This window comes from Zootoca vivipara, chromosome 8, assembly GCF_965207765.1.
Source record: "Zootoca vivipara chromosome 8, rZooViv2.hap1.1, whole genome shotgun sequence".
In the NCBI taxonomy this organism is placed as follows: domain Eukaryota; kingdom Metazoa; phylum Chordata; class Lepidosauria; order Squamata; family Lacertidae; genus Zootoca; species Zootoca vivipara.
The window spans coordinates 54,821,615-54,840,999 of NC_142591.1; the positions used below are offsets into that span (position 1 = coordinate 54,821,615).

At 41.5% G+C, this 19,385-nt stretch overlaps 1 protein-coding gene across 1 annotated transcript in view; it reads right to left on the reverse strand.

The window, feature by feature from the left end:
- Positions 1 to 2,289: 2,289 nt before the first annotated feature.
- CPA6 (carboxypeptidase A6) overlaps positions 2,290 to 19,385 on the reverse strand; it is a 54,689-nt gene continuing 37,593 nt past the window's right edge. The window contains exons 8-11 of the mRNA XM_035125592.3: positions 19,293 to 19,383; positions 12,674 to 12,876; positions 7,557 to 7,641; positions 2,290 to 3,433 (exon numbers count right to left, since the gene is read on the reverse strand). Of these exons, the coding sequence (XP_034981483.2) occupies positions 3,246 to 3,433; positions 7,557 to 7,641; positions 12,674 to 12,876; positions 19,293 to 19,383 (567 nt within the window). The 3' untranslated portion in view covers positions 2,290 to 3,245. The remainder of the gene's footprint in view (positions 3,434 to 7,556; positions 7,642 to 12,673; positions 12,877 to 19,292; positions 19,384 to 19,385) is intronic.

Genomic DNA, 19,385 nt, shown 5'->3' on the forward strand with positions numbered 1-19,385 from the left:
GTGGTGATTATCAGAAATTGTGTGCCAAATTAAGTAATAATCAAATCTGTAAATATACAGTGGAATCTCGGTTGTCGAACACTTTGGAAGCCGAACCAACAACCCAGAAGTGAATGCTTCCGTTCTCACGTTTTTCAATTTTTCCCATTGACTTTGCAGCCAGCCCTTTGATCCTCGGTTTCGAACAGTCTTCCGGAACGGATTACATTCGAAAACTGAGGTTCCACTGTATATTGATTTTAATCTGAAAATTCTGTTTCCAATTTATAGATAGACGTTATGTATGTACCTCCCCACAATTAATTCTCCCCTCACTAGAAGCAACACATTTGACATGTCTTCAACAGTTTGTTGGCATAAGAACACAGTAGCTTTGCAATACCAGCAGGCTGTATAAAGCAGTACTTATCCTTCACACACTTAACTCCAGTCATGTTTGTTCACATCTCAAAACGCAATAATCTGTGGTTAACATTTAAACCTGATGATGCTTCTGCCTGCCTTGAACACAAAATGCATTTCAGTTTAGGAATCATAATAAGCTCTAATTCATTCATAATTAAAAGCAATATATAGCCTACTTAGCAAAAGATGCACATATATTGAAATGTAACTGTTTAAAAAGGTGTTGCAGTCTACCACAGGGATAAAATGGTTTAAGCCTTGCCTCCCTTAATGCAAAGTATGTACTATAAGGCCAATAATAAATACTGTATTCTTTTAATTTACAACACACATGAGCTATCCCCACCATTGTTAATGTTGCATTTTTAATGTGCAAGGGCCCGTCCATGTACCTCAATGGGATTCTTTCAATTACTGATTTAATGTATTATTCATAAGTAGACTCCCTGATGTCTTAATGGAGGGGCAACCCATCCAATAGGTGACCTGGCATTTTTCACCCAGGGGAGATACTTTGCAAGGGACTGGAACATGAAGACAGCTGGATGGTTCTGCCTGACCGCTCAATTTCTGTCAGTCAAGAAGAATGAGGAAAAGGCCTTCTGGTCCAAACACTCATCTGCCTTTTGAATAAAAAGGTGCTGTTGCAGTGCCTCCACTCAGAATTCATTTGTGTGTGCGCGCAGTGGTTTGGTTAGCCTGCAACTCTCCATAAATTAGAGTCAAAGTTTTCCATTTTAGCTGGTTAGTAACTGATGAAAAACAAAGTATCAGGCCACACATTTCCTCCTTCTGCCCATTGAAATGCTAAAAACGGCAGCCAATATCAGAGAGAGAAAACTATCAATTTTTTTTGAGGGTTTGCTCATATAAGTCTGTTCATTTTTAAGTATCTTGTTTAAAAGGTATGTGAACACTCCTAGGTAGGGAAACTGCTGCAAATGATTACTGATGAAGAACCATTGATCTACTAGGAAGTTATTTCTTCCAAATGCACCTTGGAGAGGATATTTTAACATAAAATTATGTGCCAATTGTTTGATCAGGATTCCTCACTTGGCAAAATAATAGGGTTAAGTCCAAGTAGTGATGGTGGCCAACTTGAATGGCTAAAAGACGATTATAAAAATTAATGGAGAAGAAGGCTATCAGTGACTACATGGTAGCTAAATTAATGAGGATGTGATGTATTTTTGCAGTTTGCAATTTAATTTTGCGAGCCAATGGATTGGGAATATATGTTACAGAACGTCAAGGGTGACCATCACTTCTCTTTCAGAATCACAGCAGCAGTAATATCAGGCCATTTTAATTAAAAATGTGCTTTATTTAACAAGTTCCGGTGTTATTAAAAACAAAATATATAAAATTTCCATTTACAACTGATGTTAAAAGAAGTATCAGGGGAGCAAAGGCCTGTACAGTTGCACATTTTCACCCCAATCCAATGAAGGAGTTTCTCATGTGGAAGCTGCATCATTTTCTAGATTGGAAAGCACATCTTACTGCACATCCAAATGTGGACGTTGTCCATCTGCATTAATTCCAATTATGTATGAACTACAACTAGATTGGATCACTGTTCCACAACTCCTAAGCAATAAGGCTCACATATATTATTCTCCAGGCTAAGTGTAGGCAACCTGTGGCCCTCATCCAAATTTCAAGACGCAGAAAAATATGGGGTAGGGGGTGGGTGGGAGGAGTGGAGACTGAAAGACAAAGAGGGTGAGAAAAAAGGTGGGTAGTTGGGAGGGAAAGGAATGGCAGAAAGAGAAAATTAGTTGTCATGTCCATGTTATTCTGCCATGCACTTCTGGTATGTGACCCCCAACAAACTACCACCGAGGGAATGCAGTCCTTGTACAGTCCATTCTTGCCAACTCAGAGACGATGTGTTAATTGTTGTGGTAAGCACCACAACAATTATTTACGCTAATAACAGAGGGCCAGGGCTTGTCATAAATTAGTGATCCTGTGAGCAAGTACCGCTGGGTGGGGCCCCTCAGGCAGGTGGCAACAATTAGTCCCAAAAGTGGGAGCATGTGATGGGGCTGGCTGGTTGCCAGCATTCCCCAGCCCCTATAAATCTTTGAGTTAACCTGCGGGGGGACGGGGGGCATGTCATGTTTTAAACTTGCTATTTTATGCTCTGTAGTTGGTGGCAGAAAAGATGTCAATAAACCTGGTAACCCCTTCGGTGCCTGCGTGTGATTGATTAGTATCTTGGAGGGAGGACTCGAGAAAGCGACCCCCTCCTCGACAGGGCTTACATTTATTTTTCATACACTGTCCAAAGAAAATCACACTGGACTCCAACTCCCATCATCCCTGACCTCTGGTCATGCTAGCTGTGGCTGACAGGAGTTATAGCAGGCACCCCCAAACTGCAGCCCTCCAGATGTTTTGGACTACAATTCCCATCTTCCCCGACCACTGGTCTTGTTAGCTAGGGATCATGGGAGTTGTAGGCCAAAACATCTGGAGGGCCGCAGTTTGGGGGTGCCTGAGTTAGAGTCTCACATTTAAAGGCTACAGGTTGCCCATCTCTGCTGTACTATCAGCCCCAGCTCTTAGAATTTCTTCAACCTTGCCAACCCATACTCTTTCCAGCTCAAAACCGATGTCTACACTTGAGTGTATGATTCCATTATACACATAGCCCTGAATATGTATCACACTCTTCAACCTACATGCAATATGAATGTCATTTCCCCCCACTTTGATGATCTCCACCAGCAGGACAGATTCTAAGCTCCATTGACTTGACATTGTCTAAGTAATAAACATTTTCAATAACAGTTAAAAAGAAATACAGTTCTGGCCCTTTGCTGCAAACCCTAGTGACATTTTTTCAGCAGATGCATGGTTATATTTTTAACAGCCAGCATGGTCTCTGTGCACGTTGGTTTAATTAGGGTCTCCGGCAGTAGGAATCCAAAATGCCCCGTATCACGCAGCTCAAATGCAAAGGCATATGGGATGCCATTTTTGTATGCCCAATCCATAGAACTGCCAGAACTCACATCTGGAAAAAGGAAGAGGAAGGGAAAAAAAAAGCAATTTTAAGTGATGTGTATGAAAGAACATGCTAGTTCCACAAGTTTATATTCTAAGTTGTTTTTCTAAGCAACTCCAAAGGCGCTGAATGTCCTCAAATCCAGAGATGCCGAAGAGGAAGAAGCTTTGCGAGTTGGACTAAAAGCAGTTTCATCAGCTCCCTTTCATCTGATTCTGTAGATGTATGTAGTACAGTGAAAATACCTATATTGCAGGTGGGGCAAAAGGGAGTCCTTCACCTTGCTGCACTATACAGTATCTGGTTTGTAATTGAGTTCAAACTCCTGACTACCAAGGCAATTTTGTGCTGGCAGATCTGGTTCTATCAGCTTGTAGCGACCTGAGACAGTCGTCCCATCTTCATCCATTTCTATGCTGCTTCGTAGCACTGCATGATGCTCGAGTGGCCCATTTGACAGGACTGGCAAATTTTAGGCTTAGTAACCGCATCAACTTGACCACTTCTCCACTGCTGCAATGACTCAAGAGGACCAGGGTTGAAGTAATTAATTTTAACTCTAAAGAAGATCAACATATTATACAATGGAAAACAAAATAGCACGGATAACATTCTCTACTTCCTCCTTTCACAAAGGTTTCAATTTGCCTTGTGTGTAAGACAATACATGGAAGTTTATTTTCTAAGATCAGGCTCAATCCTATGCATGTCTAGTCAGATTTAAATCCTACTGAGTTTGATGAAACTTACTGCCAGCTAGGAATGGATAAACATGTCACTTTCAGTTTCTCATCTTTCCAGCCTTAGCTTCAGTTCTCCACATCTCCATTTCATGGAAATCGATCAGCATTTTTCTGTGAATTTCCCTTACTATACACATTTTATATTCAGTTTTGCACACTATACGCATATTTGCAATGCAGTTTCCCCATATGCATTCCAGCATGCTATTTCCACTAATATATGCATTTATATGCAGATTTTAGTATATTTTTGTACACATTACTTGGCTGGAGAACTGCACTGAAAATTCGGATAACTGCAAATTTCAATAGCCTTCTATATGTTTTCAACAATGTATGTTTTATCTGTTCTAATTTTTGTGTTCCACATTGAGTCCCAGTTTTGAGCAAAAGTATAATAAAAATAATAATAAGTATTATTAGAACAACAATAACAACAACAAATTTTGAAGAATGGATATGGTTTACATAGAGTTTTGAAAAGTGTAAATTAGGTAAGATCATCTTTTTTATTAAAGATTTTCTTGATTTACAAAGATATATGCAATGTCTCTCGTAACATTAGGTAAGATCAGGCATCCCCAAACTTCGGCCCTCCAGATGTTTTGGACTACAATTCCCATCTTCCCTGACCACTGGTCCTGTTAGCTATGGATCATGGGAATTGTAGGCCAAAACATCTGGAGGGCTGCAGTTTGGGGATGCCTGGGTAAGATCATCTTTAAGCGTCAACTGTATCAAATCCCCCACTTCCTACTCCCAGGTAAATATGTACAGAACGCCAGCCTTAATCATAACATTTCTCAAGAATGTTAATCCCTGTCGCGAGCTGCACTCAGCTTGCTGTGGGCTAGAAGGAAAAAAGAACAAGCTACCTCCCACATTTCCACTGGTGCTGAGTGAGTGAAGGTGCAATTCTTATTTGTTGTGCTTTCCCACACTGAACTACTGAATTAAACAAGGGTTGAATGGCGCAAACTGCGACTAACTACAAGCCGAGCACTCCCACTATAGTCTCCATTAACTATAACAATATCTTTTAAAAATATATATTTTTAAAAAACTTAAAAACCTGACATGTCATGGCAGTTGCTGTGTGGCTGAAAACAGCATGAGGAAGTATGCTGTTAGAAGTTGGGGCAAGGCGGGGGATGCTTAACCAAATGTCCAGTTGGTATTAAAAAACAGAAATGACTGCAATCCTATACCCACTTACCTGGCAGTAAGCCCCCTGAACTCAGTGGGAGTTACTTATGGGTAGATGTTTATAGGATTGTGGTGTTGGTTGCCTTAGGGAATGAAGTGTCCTGTTAATACTTTGTCTAGGACACCGGTGGCAACCTGTGGCCTTACGGATATTGTTACACTCTTAATTCTCATCAACCCCAAGCCAACAGTCAGGGAATTGCAGCCCAGTGGCATCTAAAGGGCCACAGATGCCCTAGTCCTTGGGCTATGTTCATACCACTTTTCCTTTTATACCACTTTTCATTTTATACCACTAAATTTTCAGTAGATTGAAGAAAAGCATTTATTTCTCTCTGCATTCGTTCTTCCAAACTTTTAGATCAGAACAAACTAAACGAGTGAAGCATGTATTCCTTTGCTATATAAAGCTGCTGGATTTCTTTTGTCTGTCAGAGTTGTCTGGAGACTTCCATTCAGGCTCTGACAGTTATTGAAAATTCAGGCTTTAAACATCCCAAACTCCGCTGGGAAGAAGATGAATTTTTAATATTCTGTAAAATATTTCCCTATTGAAGATATTTTACTTTGTTTTTTTTATCGTCTTCAAAATGATTGTGACCTAAACCCAGAATTCAAAAAGAACATAACTCAGAGTCAGGGTGAATTCTCAGTACATCAATATTCTCTACAAATATGTGATAAGAGACAAGCTCAAAATACATATGCCCTGATCAGCAAAAGAGATCCGTGCAAGGAAGCATTGTGTTCCTGTAACCGACCCACATTCAGATATGTGTCTGGATGCCCATCCACACTGTGGTCCTCATTCAGACACCACTGAATGGGCTGAATGTCCCTTTTGATGAATAGGAATTCAACTTGCACCATCAACTGCAAGTTGACTAGTTGCCCATAACTTGAGCTTGATTGAAAGCTCCATTTGAATAATCACAAACTTCATTTATTATGTCAGTTGTTTCTCAGTGTCCTCTAAAGATCCTCCTATATTGTCTCCAAGAGGCAGATTGGTGGGTTTTTTTTGCCAGGCTTAGACTCCACTGCTACAATTATTAGTACATCAAGAAGATCTGGGCTACATAGGTAGGCTTCTTAAATCCCACTTCAGTCATTGGATGGGACCCAAAGCATTGCATGCCGAGTTCTGCTCTCCCGTGAGAGCTTTTCAGCTTTCCTTTCCAGGGACAATCTCCATTCTTACTGAAACGTCCATCCAAGGTCCTGTGGGCATCCCATGGGGTACAAGGGTCTGGCACATAAAGGGCATATTGCTCCCTCCACTGGACATGCATGGAAGTGTTTTTGCTTGTGCACAAGACATGTGTCAGACTAGCATCTAAATATTGTTATGGGTTTGCGGGGTCAAGATCTCCCTAAATTCTTAGATTTAGTAAATGTTACGAATAAGTTGGTGCTTGCAGCATTAAGGTAAGCTGCCAGACTGCTGAATCCTGTAGTGTCAAAAAGACAGTTCAAACCAGTTTTCCATGCTCAGGAAGTCCTTGGGAGAAGAAGGGTCATCAGCAAGAAACAAAGAGAGCAAAATACGGTACTGGGCCATAAAGAACAATTGTCAATGTAAATACTGCCAGACAGCAGAGAGTGAGTAGCAGAGGCAAAGGCCAATGGTAGCAGACAATGCCCAAGTTTAGGGTTTCAGCTCTGAATGACTTAGGCTGGGGGGAGGTCCTTGAAGCCAGTTGGCAGCAAGAAGGGGAAGGAGGGGCAGAACTCCATGTAAGTTGGAGGTGACAGGTTGGGACCAAGAGACACAGAGGATGACTTTTTGTCGTCCTTTGAATCCAAAGCTGCCCTTAAGAGGGAAGCCAGACCCTCATAGGATGTGAATGTCCTGCAATCCCTCCATCTAGGTGCAGGTTGTATATATACATGGCATGTAAATAAAACCATATATGATAAAGACACCACAGTCTCTACTGTGCCTTATTCCCCAAAAGGAAACAGAAACTCTAGGTAAGTGTCTGGAACCCCAGAAATCTCGCACCACTCAAAGAGATTAGGGTAGTGTGTAACAACATAATGTAAATTTCATGCAGGCGTCTCTTGCTTCTCATAGCAGACTGAACAAAGTTCTCTTTGAAATGGTTTGCTTGGATCTTTACAACACTAATTAGTGTAGTACAAATAGAAAACCAGTGAACTAGCATACTGGAGAAACTTACACAAAGTGCTGGAGGCAGGGCCATATCGGTATCTTATCCCATAAACTGACTGCAAGGCATTTACAGCGTTAAAAGCAGCAGATTCCTGGGAAGGGAATAAAACAAAAACAAACAAACAGAGAGAGAGAGAGAGAGAATGAGAGAAACAATTGTGGTTATCTCAAAATTTCAAGTAACATCCAACAATATAGGACAATGTTCCTCAAACTTGTTTTTACTTCATTCCCATTTCAAAGCTTCTAAAACCCAGCATAAATAATCTGGTTCATATTTTAGCATGTGGAGGCCTTTGTATGCTGCCATATGCTGGTTGCCTGTCACTGCATGTAAGGATTTGTGGACCTAGATACTAATGTGAACAAAGGCATTAAAGGAGGCATAAGAAAGGATGCCTCTGATCCCACCCTTAAAGCAATGAACAAGGATGAACAAAGAAGAAAAGGTTTGTTTTCTATCTTCCCCTTTCTTATTACTGGTAGATCATATTGGAATGGTAAGGTAAAAGGTAAAGGACCCTGGAAGGTTAGGTCCAGTCAAAGGCGACTATGGGGGTGCGGCGCTCATCTCGCTTTCAGGCTGAAGGAGTCAGCGTTTGTCCACAGACAGCTTTCCGGGTCATGTGGCCATCATGACTACACTGCTTCTGGCACAACAGAACACCGTGATGGAAAGCAGAACGCACGGAAATGCCATTTAACTTCCTGTAGCAGTGGTAACTTTTTTATCTACTTGCACTGGTATGCTTTCAAACTGCTAGGTTGGCAGGAGCTGAGACAGAGTGACGGGAGCTCACCCCATCGTGGGAATTTGAACCACCGACCTTCTGATCGGCAAGCCCAAGAGGCTCAGTGGTTTAGACCACAGCGCCACCTGCGTCCTTGGAATGACTGGGCAATGAAAGGAATCAGCAAGGATCCTATGCCTGGATGCTTACAATCTATGCATGGGTTGGCTGCAGAAAAAGAAAGATCCTACCCCTCCCTGGAACTTCATGCTCTGCTTCCAACGGGTGTCCAATTCACCTTATGAGAATAGTTAATTTTGTGCAAGAGTGGGGAACCTTTTTGGTTCAGCATGCCAGATCTTTATCTCCTCCCATGCCTGCAGGTTAACTTTGACAGGTGTTTGGCACACTGGTATCTGCCCCAGATTCCCAGGATCTTCATGCCATTAAGGCTACTTTTCAGATGTCTACTGAGAATCTCCATCCATTTCACATCCAACTACGGTAGATGCAGTTCCAGAGCGACAAGGCTGGGCTCATTTAAACACTCAGAATATCAGTATATTTAAGTGATTTCAGTAGCAGAGTTGTTTCTGTCCAGGATATGAAAAAAGAAAGGGATTTCTCTTGACAAGAACCATTCACTATGCAGAAATATCCCTGGATTATATTTTGCAGTTGCAACAGCCAGTCTGTGACTGGAACCAACTTTCAAAAAACTTAATTATGATGTTACAGATAAGGGAATTGCTGAGACTCTGCTTCTGTATTGCTATATATTTTACATTTAAGAATCAAATGAGAGAGTATATACAGAGTGCCTGGATGTGCTGACATTTTTGGATACCTCTAGAGAGCTGGCAGTAACAGTTATGAAGAGTCACACCAGATGTCTGCCATGGCATGAAGAAGTACGGTAGGTGGAATTTATACAGCACTAGGTAAAATAGTTGAAGAAATGTGTAGCTAGAAGGATAGCAACCATTCTGTCACACATCTATTACTAAATGGTTCTAATATATTTTTCTGTGCAGTTTGATTTCCATTCTGGTCTTCTGCTGCCTTGCCTTGGTTCCCCCACACCCAAGCAGGGTTTGGCTCCCAAAATCATTCACCTCATTTGTCACTCTGGTCGTGAGATGCCACTCATTGAAAACCTTACACTGGCTTCCTGTCCACTCCCAGATCCAGCACAAGCTTACTGACTGTGCTTTCAAAGTCCTCCATGGCCTTCAGTACATCCTGCCCATGATCTTTGCTTCTCCAGCTTCACAACCTTCTGCTGTCTGAACTAGTTCTCCACCCTTGCTGCCCTGGAGGCTTAGAATTGCCTCCCCAAACACCTGTCTGATACCACCACTATCTTCATTCAAAGCCTTTGGCTCAACCCATAATTTATCACAGTCCCCGCAGCTTACCCTGTAATAAGTTATCCTAACCCTGCTTACATAGAGGAAGCCCCACTGAATTCAAGCTTGCAGCCTAATCACGTGCAGCTGAAAGAACCTGGATGTTCTTTCCCTGTGAACCCTGCACCCTTCCTTGGTTGTTTCCCCTGTGTCAGACTCTAAGCTCAAGGTGGGGGTCAGTCCCCTTGTATTCTGTAAAGCTCATTACAGTTATTGATTTATAAATATTATAAATGGCTACAGGACTGATGTAGTTACAGGTAGGTAGCCATGTTGGTCTGCCGTAGTCAAAACAAAATAAAATAAAAAAACACTGATGGTAATGGAAGAATATGGACTGTGGAGACAGAAATAGCTGCATTCCCATGCTTTCTTCTTTCCCCAAGTTTTATTCTCTTGTCTAAGTGCTATCCTCATACAGGGAACTACAGAAGAAGAAGAAGCAGGAGGCTGAGCAAACTCTGTTGTGCTCTCATGGGAAGACAGATACTAGGCTTCTAAATAGGGATGCGCCTGCAGTTCCACATCTGTTAACTAGGTTGCCATATGAGAGGTCACAAATTTTATGCATTGCTGATCCATATATGGAAACCAGGGATGGACAGAACAGTCTGTTTCTGATCCATGTCAGTACTGCAGATGTTCATTCATAAGGTTCATTTTGTCCTGTTTCCACATTAATCATATATATATGATTCATGCAAAAATGAACGAAAAATTATATTTAAACATGCATTGAAGTAACCTATTTTATCTCAAAATATGTATTTAAATACATATTTATCTGAATTTGATTATTATTTTTTAGCTGCTGTTGCAAATTTTGAGAAGTGCAAAATCAGAAAGATAATTACATACCAATTCACACATTTATCCAGGAGGTGTCAATTTGCAACAGAATCTATAGAAATCAAATTCCTCAAAACCCCTGGTTTCTCCTTTGAATGTGTTCTGTGAATGAGGGTGTGTGTGTGTGTGTGTGTGTGTGTGTGTAGCGACTGTCCAAATGCAGGTCTGAAGTACTTTGTGCTTCAGCTCAGGTCTCTGTTGAATCAGTGTCTGGACGAATGACTAGCTGGGATTGATGCTGCCCCAGGTTCCATAGTGGGATATTAATATAATAAATAAAAACAAAGGGCTGTATTCAACTAAGTCCTACTCAGAGGAAACCCATTGAAATCAACAAACCTGTTAGCCATGTCCATTAACTTCAATGGGTCTGCTGTGAGTAGGACTTCTTACTTTGTGTGAATACCTTTTAACTCTACATTTAAACAAAATAAAATGATTTTTTTTATTGCAAGTTTGCTCCTGGGAGCATCATTGCTGTGAATCCTCGACAAACCCTATCCCATGATACTGATGACCCTTTTCAGTAGTAGACTAAGGGTTGGTTTAAGCTCCAATCCCACCCCCAATCCCACTGTCATACAACTTCACTTCAGATCCCCTGACCATGGTTATTGAAAGAAATAGTTTTATAAATTAAATAACCATCTCCCCAAAAGACTGAAATAGGCTACACATGCACATGTCCGCACTGTAAAACGCAGTCAAAGACACGACTTAAATGTGGGGAGTTGTGTATCCTTTTCTCCAGTTTCAATGCCCTAAATAATTTAGTGCACTAATTCAAAGAGTGGCTGGCTGCACAGTTCTGTCTAGTAAGCTGGACAGAAGCCTGTTTGCCTTCAGCTCAGGAATTATTAAAGAGTCCCCTCATTTCTGAATACTGAAGCCCATGGTAAAGCTTTCATCTGTTGGCCAATCTCAACATGCAAAATAAATCTGAGGATCTGGTGCTTGTGAAGTTTGCCTCAGGGGATGGAAATGGAAAGGAAATCCTTTGTGATTCTGCTTTGCAGCTTCACAATAAACTGAGATCACATCTTATATGATTGTTGATGCCATGGGTAAATGTGCCTTTCTTTTGTTTTCTGTGCAACTGCAACTCTTTGGCTCACGTGTTTTGGGTATCCTTCAAAACATTCTTAGACCAAGCAATCAGTTGCATTACTTCTCAACTGCAAGTAGCACTGACTGAGAGCACGTAATCTGTTGCCTAGCAATTCCCATAATACATTCTCTTCCCATAGAACAGATATTCATAGCGATATGGGTAGTGAAAGCACTGACTGAAGTTTAAGGAGGCAAGGAAACAGAGTCTGACCTCAAGTTAAGTACACATGGGCATTTTTGATTGGCTTTTTAAATCCCTGGCTGCCTTTATGACAGCATTTTGGACACTAGTCTAACTCCTGTCACACCCAGCGCCACAAAATCTTTCTGCAACATTCCTAACATCTCCCTTGGACCCTCAAATGAAGCATATTGCTTATTGTATTCATTACTGAACATATAACAATTACATTGGATGATATGCCCATGCATAAATATGAAGTATAACTACTTTGAACTGATAGCCACACACCAAGCAGAGGCTACTCCTTCAGTCTAAACAGCAATATGGAGGTCAAGCCGTGTCTTCCTTCACCGAGGAAGCTCAGAAGCATATACTGTACCGTATTTGTCTGTGTATAACATGCCCCTGTGTATAAGACTCCCCCTATTTTGGGGGACTCCAAATTAAGAAAATGGCGGGAGATTGCCCAGAGTTGCTAAGATTTTTCTAGGGGGGAATCTGGAAAATCGCTCACCTGCCTGACATATGCTGCCACTCACACACATTGCAAGCCGCCTATCACCTGTCCCCTCCAATCGCCTGCAGTGACAGCTAATCAACACCACCCCTTGCCACAGCCACCAATAACATGCCCAATAGATGCTGACAATCTCCAGCTCGCGGCAGCAACCAATCCCACGTCCTCCCTATGCACTATCCGTTATTAAGACAACCCCCAATTTTTTACATATCTTTTAAATAAAAACAAACAAACATTGTCTTATACATGGAAAGGTACAGTACTTTCTTCAAATTCAAAGTGATCTGCAAGGATTCAAAATTCTTCAAATCCCATACTTACCACACAGCTGAAATTGGGAATAGTCGCATACTTGTAAGAGTAGGGATACAACAACATCTGGGCATACGCGTGAAAGGACAGGTAAGCTTTTATTTGCTTCCGGTGTTTGCGAAGAAAGTGAGCAACAGCCTTCACTTCTGGCTCAGATTCAGGAAAAGGACCACAGTATGTGTCGTCGCAGGGGTGGGTGGAAGCCCCTTCATCTGCGTGTTGAAAAGAAAAAAGAAGACCAAATTAAACCCACATTTAAATTGGACGCAAGCCAGGAAAACACCCACAGATATCATGCTGGTGCAGCTCTATTTTTTATTAAAATAAACTCTCTTGAACAACAACAAAAAAGGAACAGAAAGGACCAGTTGGGCAAAAACACTTTGCTGCCTGAGGCTAAGGCAGGACTGACATGAGGGAGAGTAAGGTAACAGCATCCATCAGCAAATGCTGGTGGACAGCAGAAGGAGCTGTTGGAGGACAGAGTGGTGCAAGCCACATGGCTTGTCCTCCACTCCCATAACTATCCTACTGCACTGGAGGACATTATCCTATTACCCATGTGGAAAGTGAGATTGAACTGCCATTCTAGTGGGTTTCTGTGCATTGAATGGTGGAGGTACCATTCAGGCAGCAAAATATATTGGGCTGGGCAAAGGTGAAGTTGCCCCATGCCCATATTGGGCTGTTGAATCTCACTTTCAACCCTGGCAAAGGGACAGTGCACCTGAGGCCAACAGGCTCACTTAGAGGGGCGCAGGGTGTGTGTGTGCTACATGACATAGCAGCTCTGTCCTCCAACACGGAGTTGCACATAAGTTTTTCTTTTAATCGGTTTGGACAAAGGATTTGGCATAAATCAGAACTTGAAGCCCTTCCACTGTGGCTGTTTAAACTGAAGGCATTATTTAAACCAGGTTGGATAGTGCCTGAAGCCCTTCTTGTAGTAGCCTCAATACTTCAGAATAGTCATGCCAATGAAAAGAACAGAAGTGGATGGAGTCTTTGTTTGAACCAGCATGTAGGTTACGACTACAGGGGTGCAGATGCCACATTCCCCAAACACTAACCATGGCTTAGTCACAGGGAGGTTTACCAGTTTCTGATCTGGTAATGGTTAGCATGATGTCCTTTATGCTCTTTGTGTAACTGGCTTGGGTTTAACACACACAAATATATTTTCCCCCCAGGAATTCTGCATAATAATGAGACCTTGACTGCTGCATTTTTGCTGCCACAAAGGGCTTATTAAACACTCCTTTTAATAAATACCATTTGCATAATACCGTACTTTAAATAGTAAGGGGATGAGAACCAGCATTGCATGATGATCCTTAAAAATATGAAGTATAATAGGCTATATAATTAGCATGATAACTCAGAAGTAGCAAAATAACACTTGCATAGTCTGAGGAACTAAAACACGAGAACTTCTCTTCATGGCCATCAGTGAAAAAAATGCAAAGATTATCTTTGTCTGAGCTCAGATGGGCACTTTGTGGTAGCGAAGGAATGTGGTATACTCTCTGCTAAACAGACAGCCACCAAGTCATCTAACTCAAGAGAATCATCTCCTAATTTATTCAAATGCTATAATCCAGTTGTTTTCAAACCTTCTAGCTTCAGGAAAGTATTCCCATATTGACTTGTTTGGCTTGAAAAGACCCACATTAGTTTAAATTGAGCTGTTTAGATGTTTAGTCTGCTCTTCCAAAACTTTTCTTGAGGCAGCTTTGGATCTTTGCCAAGATAATGGATTGGTGTTCTTCATTCATAGTGCTAATTTTATCTTTACCTCCTGTCCTGTTGCTGTCCACTTCTCCAGAGAAGCGGACACGGAACAATGGATTCAAACTACAAGAAAGAAGATTCCACCTAAACATTAGGAAGAACTTCCTGACAGTAAGAGCTGTTCGGCAGTGGAATTTGCTACCAAGGAGTGTGGTGGAGTCTCCTTTGGAGGTCTTTAAGCAGAGGCTTGACAGGCATATGTCAGGAATGCTTTGATGGTGTTTCCTGCTTGGCAGGGGGTTGGACTGGATGGCCCTTGTGGTCTCTTCCAACTCTATGATTCTATGATTCTATGTTAACTAGCAGAGATGAAATCGAGTTTATACCAGGCTAAAGTTAGGTATGGATTCTGCTATTCATGACTGTCCTACCACAACCTTTAAATCATGGGTAGGCAAACTAAGGCCTGGGGGCCGGATCTGGCCCAATAGCCTTCTAAATCCGGCCCATGGACGGTCCAGGAATCAGCGTGTTTTCACATGAGTAGAATGCGTCCTTTTATTTTAAATGCATCTCTGGGTTATTTGTGGGGCCTGCCTGGTGTTTTTACATGAGTAGAATGTGTGCTTTTATTTAAAATGCATCTCTGGGTTATTTGTGGGGCATAGGAATTCATTCATTCTTATTTTTTCAAAATATAGTCCAGCCCCCCACAAGGTCTGAGGGACAGTCGACCGGCCCCCTGCTGAAAAAGTTTGCTGACCCCTGCTGTAAATGGTAGTTACAAGATCTAATTGAATCATAGAGTTGGAAGAGACCACAAGGGCCATCCAGTCCAACCCCCTGCGAAGCAGGAAACACCACCAAAGCATTCCTGACAGATGGCTGTCAAGCCTCTGCTTATAGGTCACACTGACTTATGGCTCCTTTGTTGCAGCAGAGGCTCCAAGTCTCATATGTCATGGGATTCTCTGATGGGTCACAAAGAAATTTGCTACTGCCCAAGAACATGGCACAATGCAATATAGCTGTTATTGCATGGCCTACCTCAGGTTACCTCCTTAAGGTTACAAAGTCAGGAGAGGATTCTTTCAGACAAAAATAAAGCAATAAATTATTATTTTTAGGTGGATTCAATCATTATTTTACAGCATTTATATATGGGATGATTATTGGGTGTTCTAAAAAAACCCTCAATCTTCTTTTACTAGCTATGATTTGCAGCTGACTCAGGTAAAATTGTATACTTACTTTGGTAAGCTAAGCTGATAGCAGCTGTTCCGATTTCCTATCGAACCAATAGGATCTCTGTGTATTACTCCTGTATCATCCCCGCAATTATGAGGAACACAAATATTAAAAGAGAAATGCTAGCTGCCATGCACAGCTATGCAGTTCTCTATATTATTACTGTATTATCTAATGTTTTTCATTCAGATAAGGTTTTTCGAGTTTAGGTGGGGAAGGATAAAAAGGAATTCAGTAAATGTCAGCTATTGTTGAATGCCAGAGTCACTGTCACAACAAGACAATAAAAATCCAGGAAATGACAGAATTGCTCTACAAGGTTGTTTCAGAAGATAGTCGAATTGTTCATCTTCCACTGCAGGAGACAATCATTAAAGTGAAGTCGATATGTTGTGCTTTCTTGAGATGGATGAAGGAATGAAAACAGAGCGTACGGGTTGAAAAACTTGATAGTGGCTTTCATATTGATGCAAAGAGATGGAACAGTGGATAATCTGTAACGTCCCAACTACAATAGGCTGAGAGAGAGACGGTATTATCTCCTTCTGTCATGAACCCAGAGACTCAGACACAGAGTCTGAGGCCCCAGTAGTGCCAATGGAAGAGCGCCACCACTAAACTATAACCCAACTTCCCTACCCCAAGATACCAGAGACCATGGACCCCAAATCTAGATTTGTGCCAGAGGAGAATTTACCAGCTTCTATGTTGTTGTTGTTTTCCATAAAAATAAAGAAAAAATATATACATTTAAAACCGGGGATGTTTTGTTTTCAAATCATATGATCTACAACCGAGCTTCTCAAATATAAACAGTCTGGGTGTGTAATAATGATGTTGCCTATATGTATGTCACTAGTAAAATTAGAGACACCAATGAAACAAATAACTCCATCCCGTGTGTACCATAGGCTGCAAAGCCAAATCTGGAGATATTCCTACTTGCATTAGAGTAACTTAGGAGTGAGCCACAAGAGGTAAGCACTGTGTCAAGGTGCTTATGCCAGAAAGGAAGAGAAACAGAGCTGACACAGAAATGTTGCCTTAAAGGAAAAGAAACAGTCTCGCTCATTGAATGCCAAACATGTGCAGACGAAATGCAAAAACAGGATCCGTGCTCAAAACCAACCTGCCCTCAGGCACCTGTTAAGAATTTCAAGGCCTGAAAACTAGAGATGGAACTAAGTCATCTCCATGAAAACACAGAGTGAAGGTTGTTTTTCTGAATAAAAGCAGGTCAAGATAATATGACTTCCCTGTTCGTTGTTTTTGGGTTGTTGTTGTTTTTTGTCTCTTTGAGAGAGGCAATGTAAGATGACAAATGTTCATGGGATTCGGAGCAAAGGACTTTCGAGCTCTAATTCTGTCATAGTTGTTGGCTTGCATCGTATCCTTGGGCAAATATGCAGCAGTTCTATGTCTCCATTTTACTTCTGAAAAATGACTTACATCAAAAAAGGACTGTTCTAAGAATCAGCTATCTATAGGACAGCAAGTTTGTTGGGGGGGGGGGGGAAAGGATGCACATGGGAGTGCCATCTGAGCAGAGCAAGCCACGGATGCGTATATTGATGTGAAAGGTAAAAACTAACTGAAATGAGAGATGAATTCCCACCTGGGTTGAACACATTTGATGTAATAACAAGCAATATATAGATAAGAGAGCCGACCAGATGCAAATCCATTCTTCATGTCTTCAAAAAAAAAAAAAAAGGCAACTGAGTTTCAGAATTAAAGATTTTACTCACTTCATTCTCTTCTGTTTTGTTGTGCGACCAGAATGTGGTCTAAACCCCCATTTAAATCCATATCAGCAAAAAGGAAAGAACTCACTCTGAAAACCATCTACAGGTGGTACCTAACACCACGAAAACTAGCACTAATACGCCCAGGAACCTCATCAAAATGCTGGAGAGGATGCACATCAACAGGCACATATTTCCACATGTGGTGGGAATGCCCCAAAGCCCAACAATTCTGGAGAACAACCGTAAGAGAAGTAGGTAAAATAACCCAACAAACATTAGAACTTACCCCAGAACTGGCCTTGCTAAACATCTTCCAGGACAATAATGCCCACCTACATCACAAAGAACTCATAACCCACTTACTCTCAGCTACCAGAAACACCATAACCAGACACTGGAAAGACCTGGCAGGAGTAAACATGGACCAATGGTACCAGACGGTATGGGAAATAGCCCTATTAGAAAAATTAACCAATAAGTTGAAATTGACACGGGGTCAAATAGAAGAAGACGGCTTCACCCCAGTATGGTTCCCCTTTATCACATACACAGCGCAACACGACAACGACAGAAATCCACCAACAGCATACAAATCAATATGGCTAACCTGACCCGCCCACCCTACTCACATAAAACAGACCACCACAGCCAACCACAAAAGAAAACTATATCCTAGGCCAACCCCAACAACTCTCACCATCAAAGGAAAACAAATGCACAACAAAGAACCTGCACAACCAATGCTGACAACCCCCCCCAACACACTTTAAGTAAACTAGAAACATTGTCACACTACCCCCACCCTCTTCCCTTATCTACCGCTCTCCCCCTTTTCCTCCCCAATGTCTCAACAATTGAAACTGATCTGTAAAAATGCTATGAGAGACACTGCCCATGTCTTTGTAAACTGAGAAAACCTTTAATAAAAATAAATTTAAAAAAAAAAAAAAGAATGAAGGAGACCAGAGGCACTAGATTCACTAGGCAACCATGAGGCAGCCTCTCAGTTTCTTTAGGCTATAATATGAACTAATTAAGTGTAAATTAATTAGAATGGGCCTAAGACGTGGAGCTGTGAATCAGGAAGTTCCTGCTTTCAATCTCATCTCATAGTTTTGAACACAGTAGGTAGCCATTGGCAATCTACTCTTGGCTTCAGCAGTCTGCAATATGGAAGGTAATAGCGATAGTGACTTGACTTTACAGGGCTGTTGTATGTATTACTGCTAAATAATAAACGTTAACCACTTTGTAACACTTGAAAGCGCTATACAAATGGTAAGGTAATAAATTTTATTATAATTTTTATTCATTTCATACATGGGCTACTGATTAATCACACCCAGTGCTTTTTTTCTGAGGGTACGCAGGGATACTGATACCCCTAAACATTTTGTGAATCTAAGTTTGGCCTCATTGGGCAGTATTTCAATATGAGTAGTAAAATGAGAGTACCCCATAACATTATTTGAATATTTCCATATTGAGGCCTACAGCGCTAAACTGCGAAGTCCAACGGCATGTCCAACATTCCTCAAATAAAAATAGGGACATTCTATCCTGCATCAGTGCCCCGTCCCACACCCGCTATATACGCACACTGCCGATGGAATACAGGGGGAAAGGGCGGGGCTGACTGAGCTGCCCCAGTGGGACTTGCATTTAAGCATGAATGTAATTCTAGGCCAGGGATTGTTGTTTCTTTCTTCCTTCCTGCTTGCACCAGGTGAGGAGTGAAGTGTGATTGATCTCTGTGTTCATAGTAAAGCTGTTAACCACAGTTTGGTTTGCTTCACAACCTGGACCATATTCAATAAAAATTTGCAGTGCAATTTAATATCCTAGATAATAAAATGGCTACATGGCTTGCTATTTCAAATACAGGCTAATTCTAGACTTACCGCACCATTTCACCTTCCAGTTACGATTGGCATCTACGCCATGGCAACGGAATCTTGAGTCCTTTGATCTTGTTTTTCTCCAAAATCGATCCT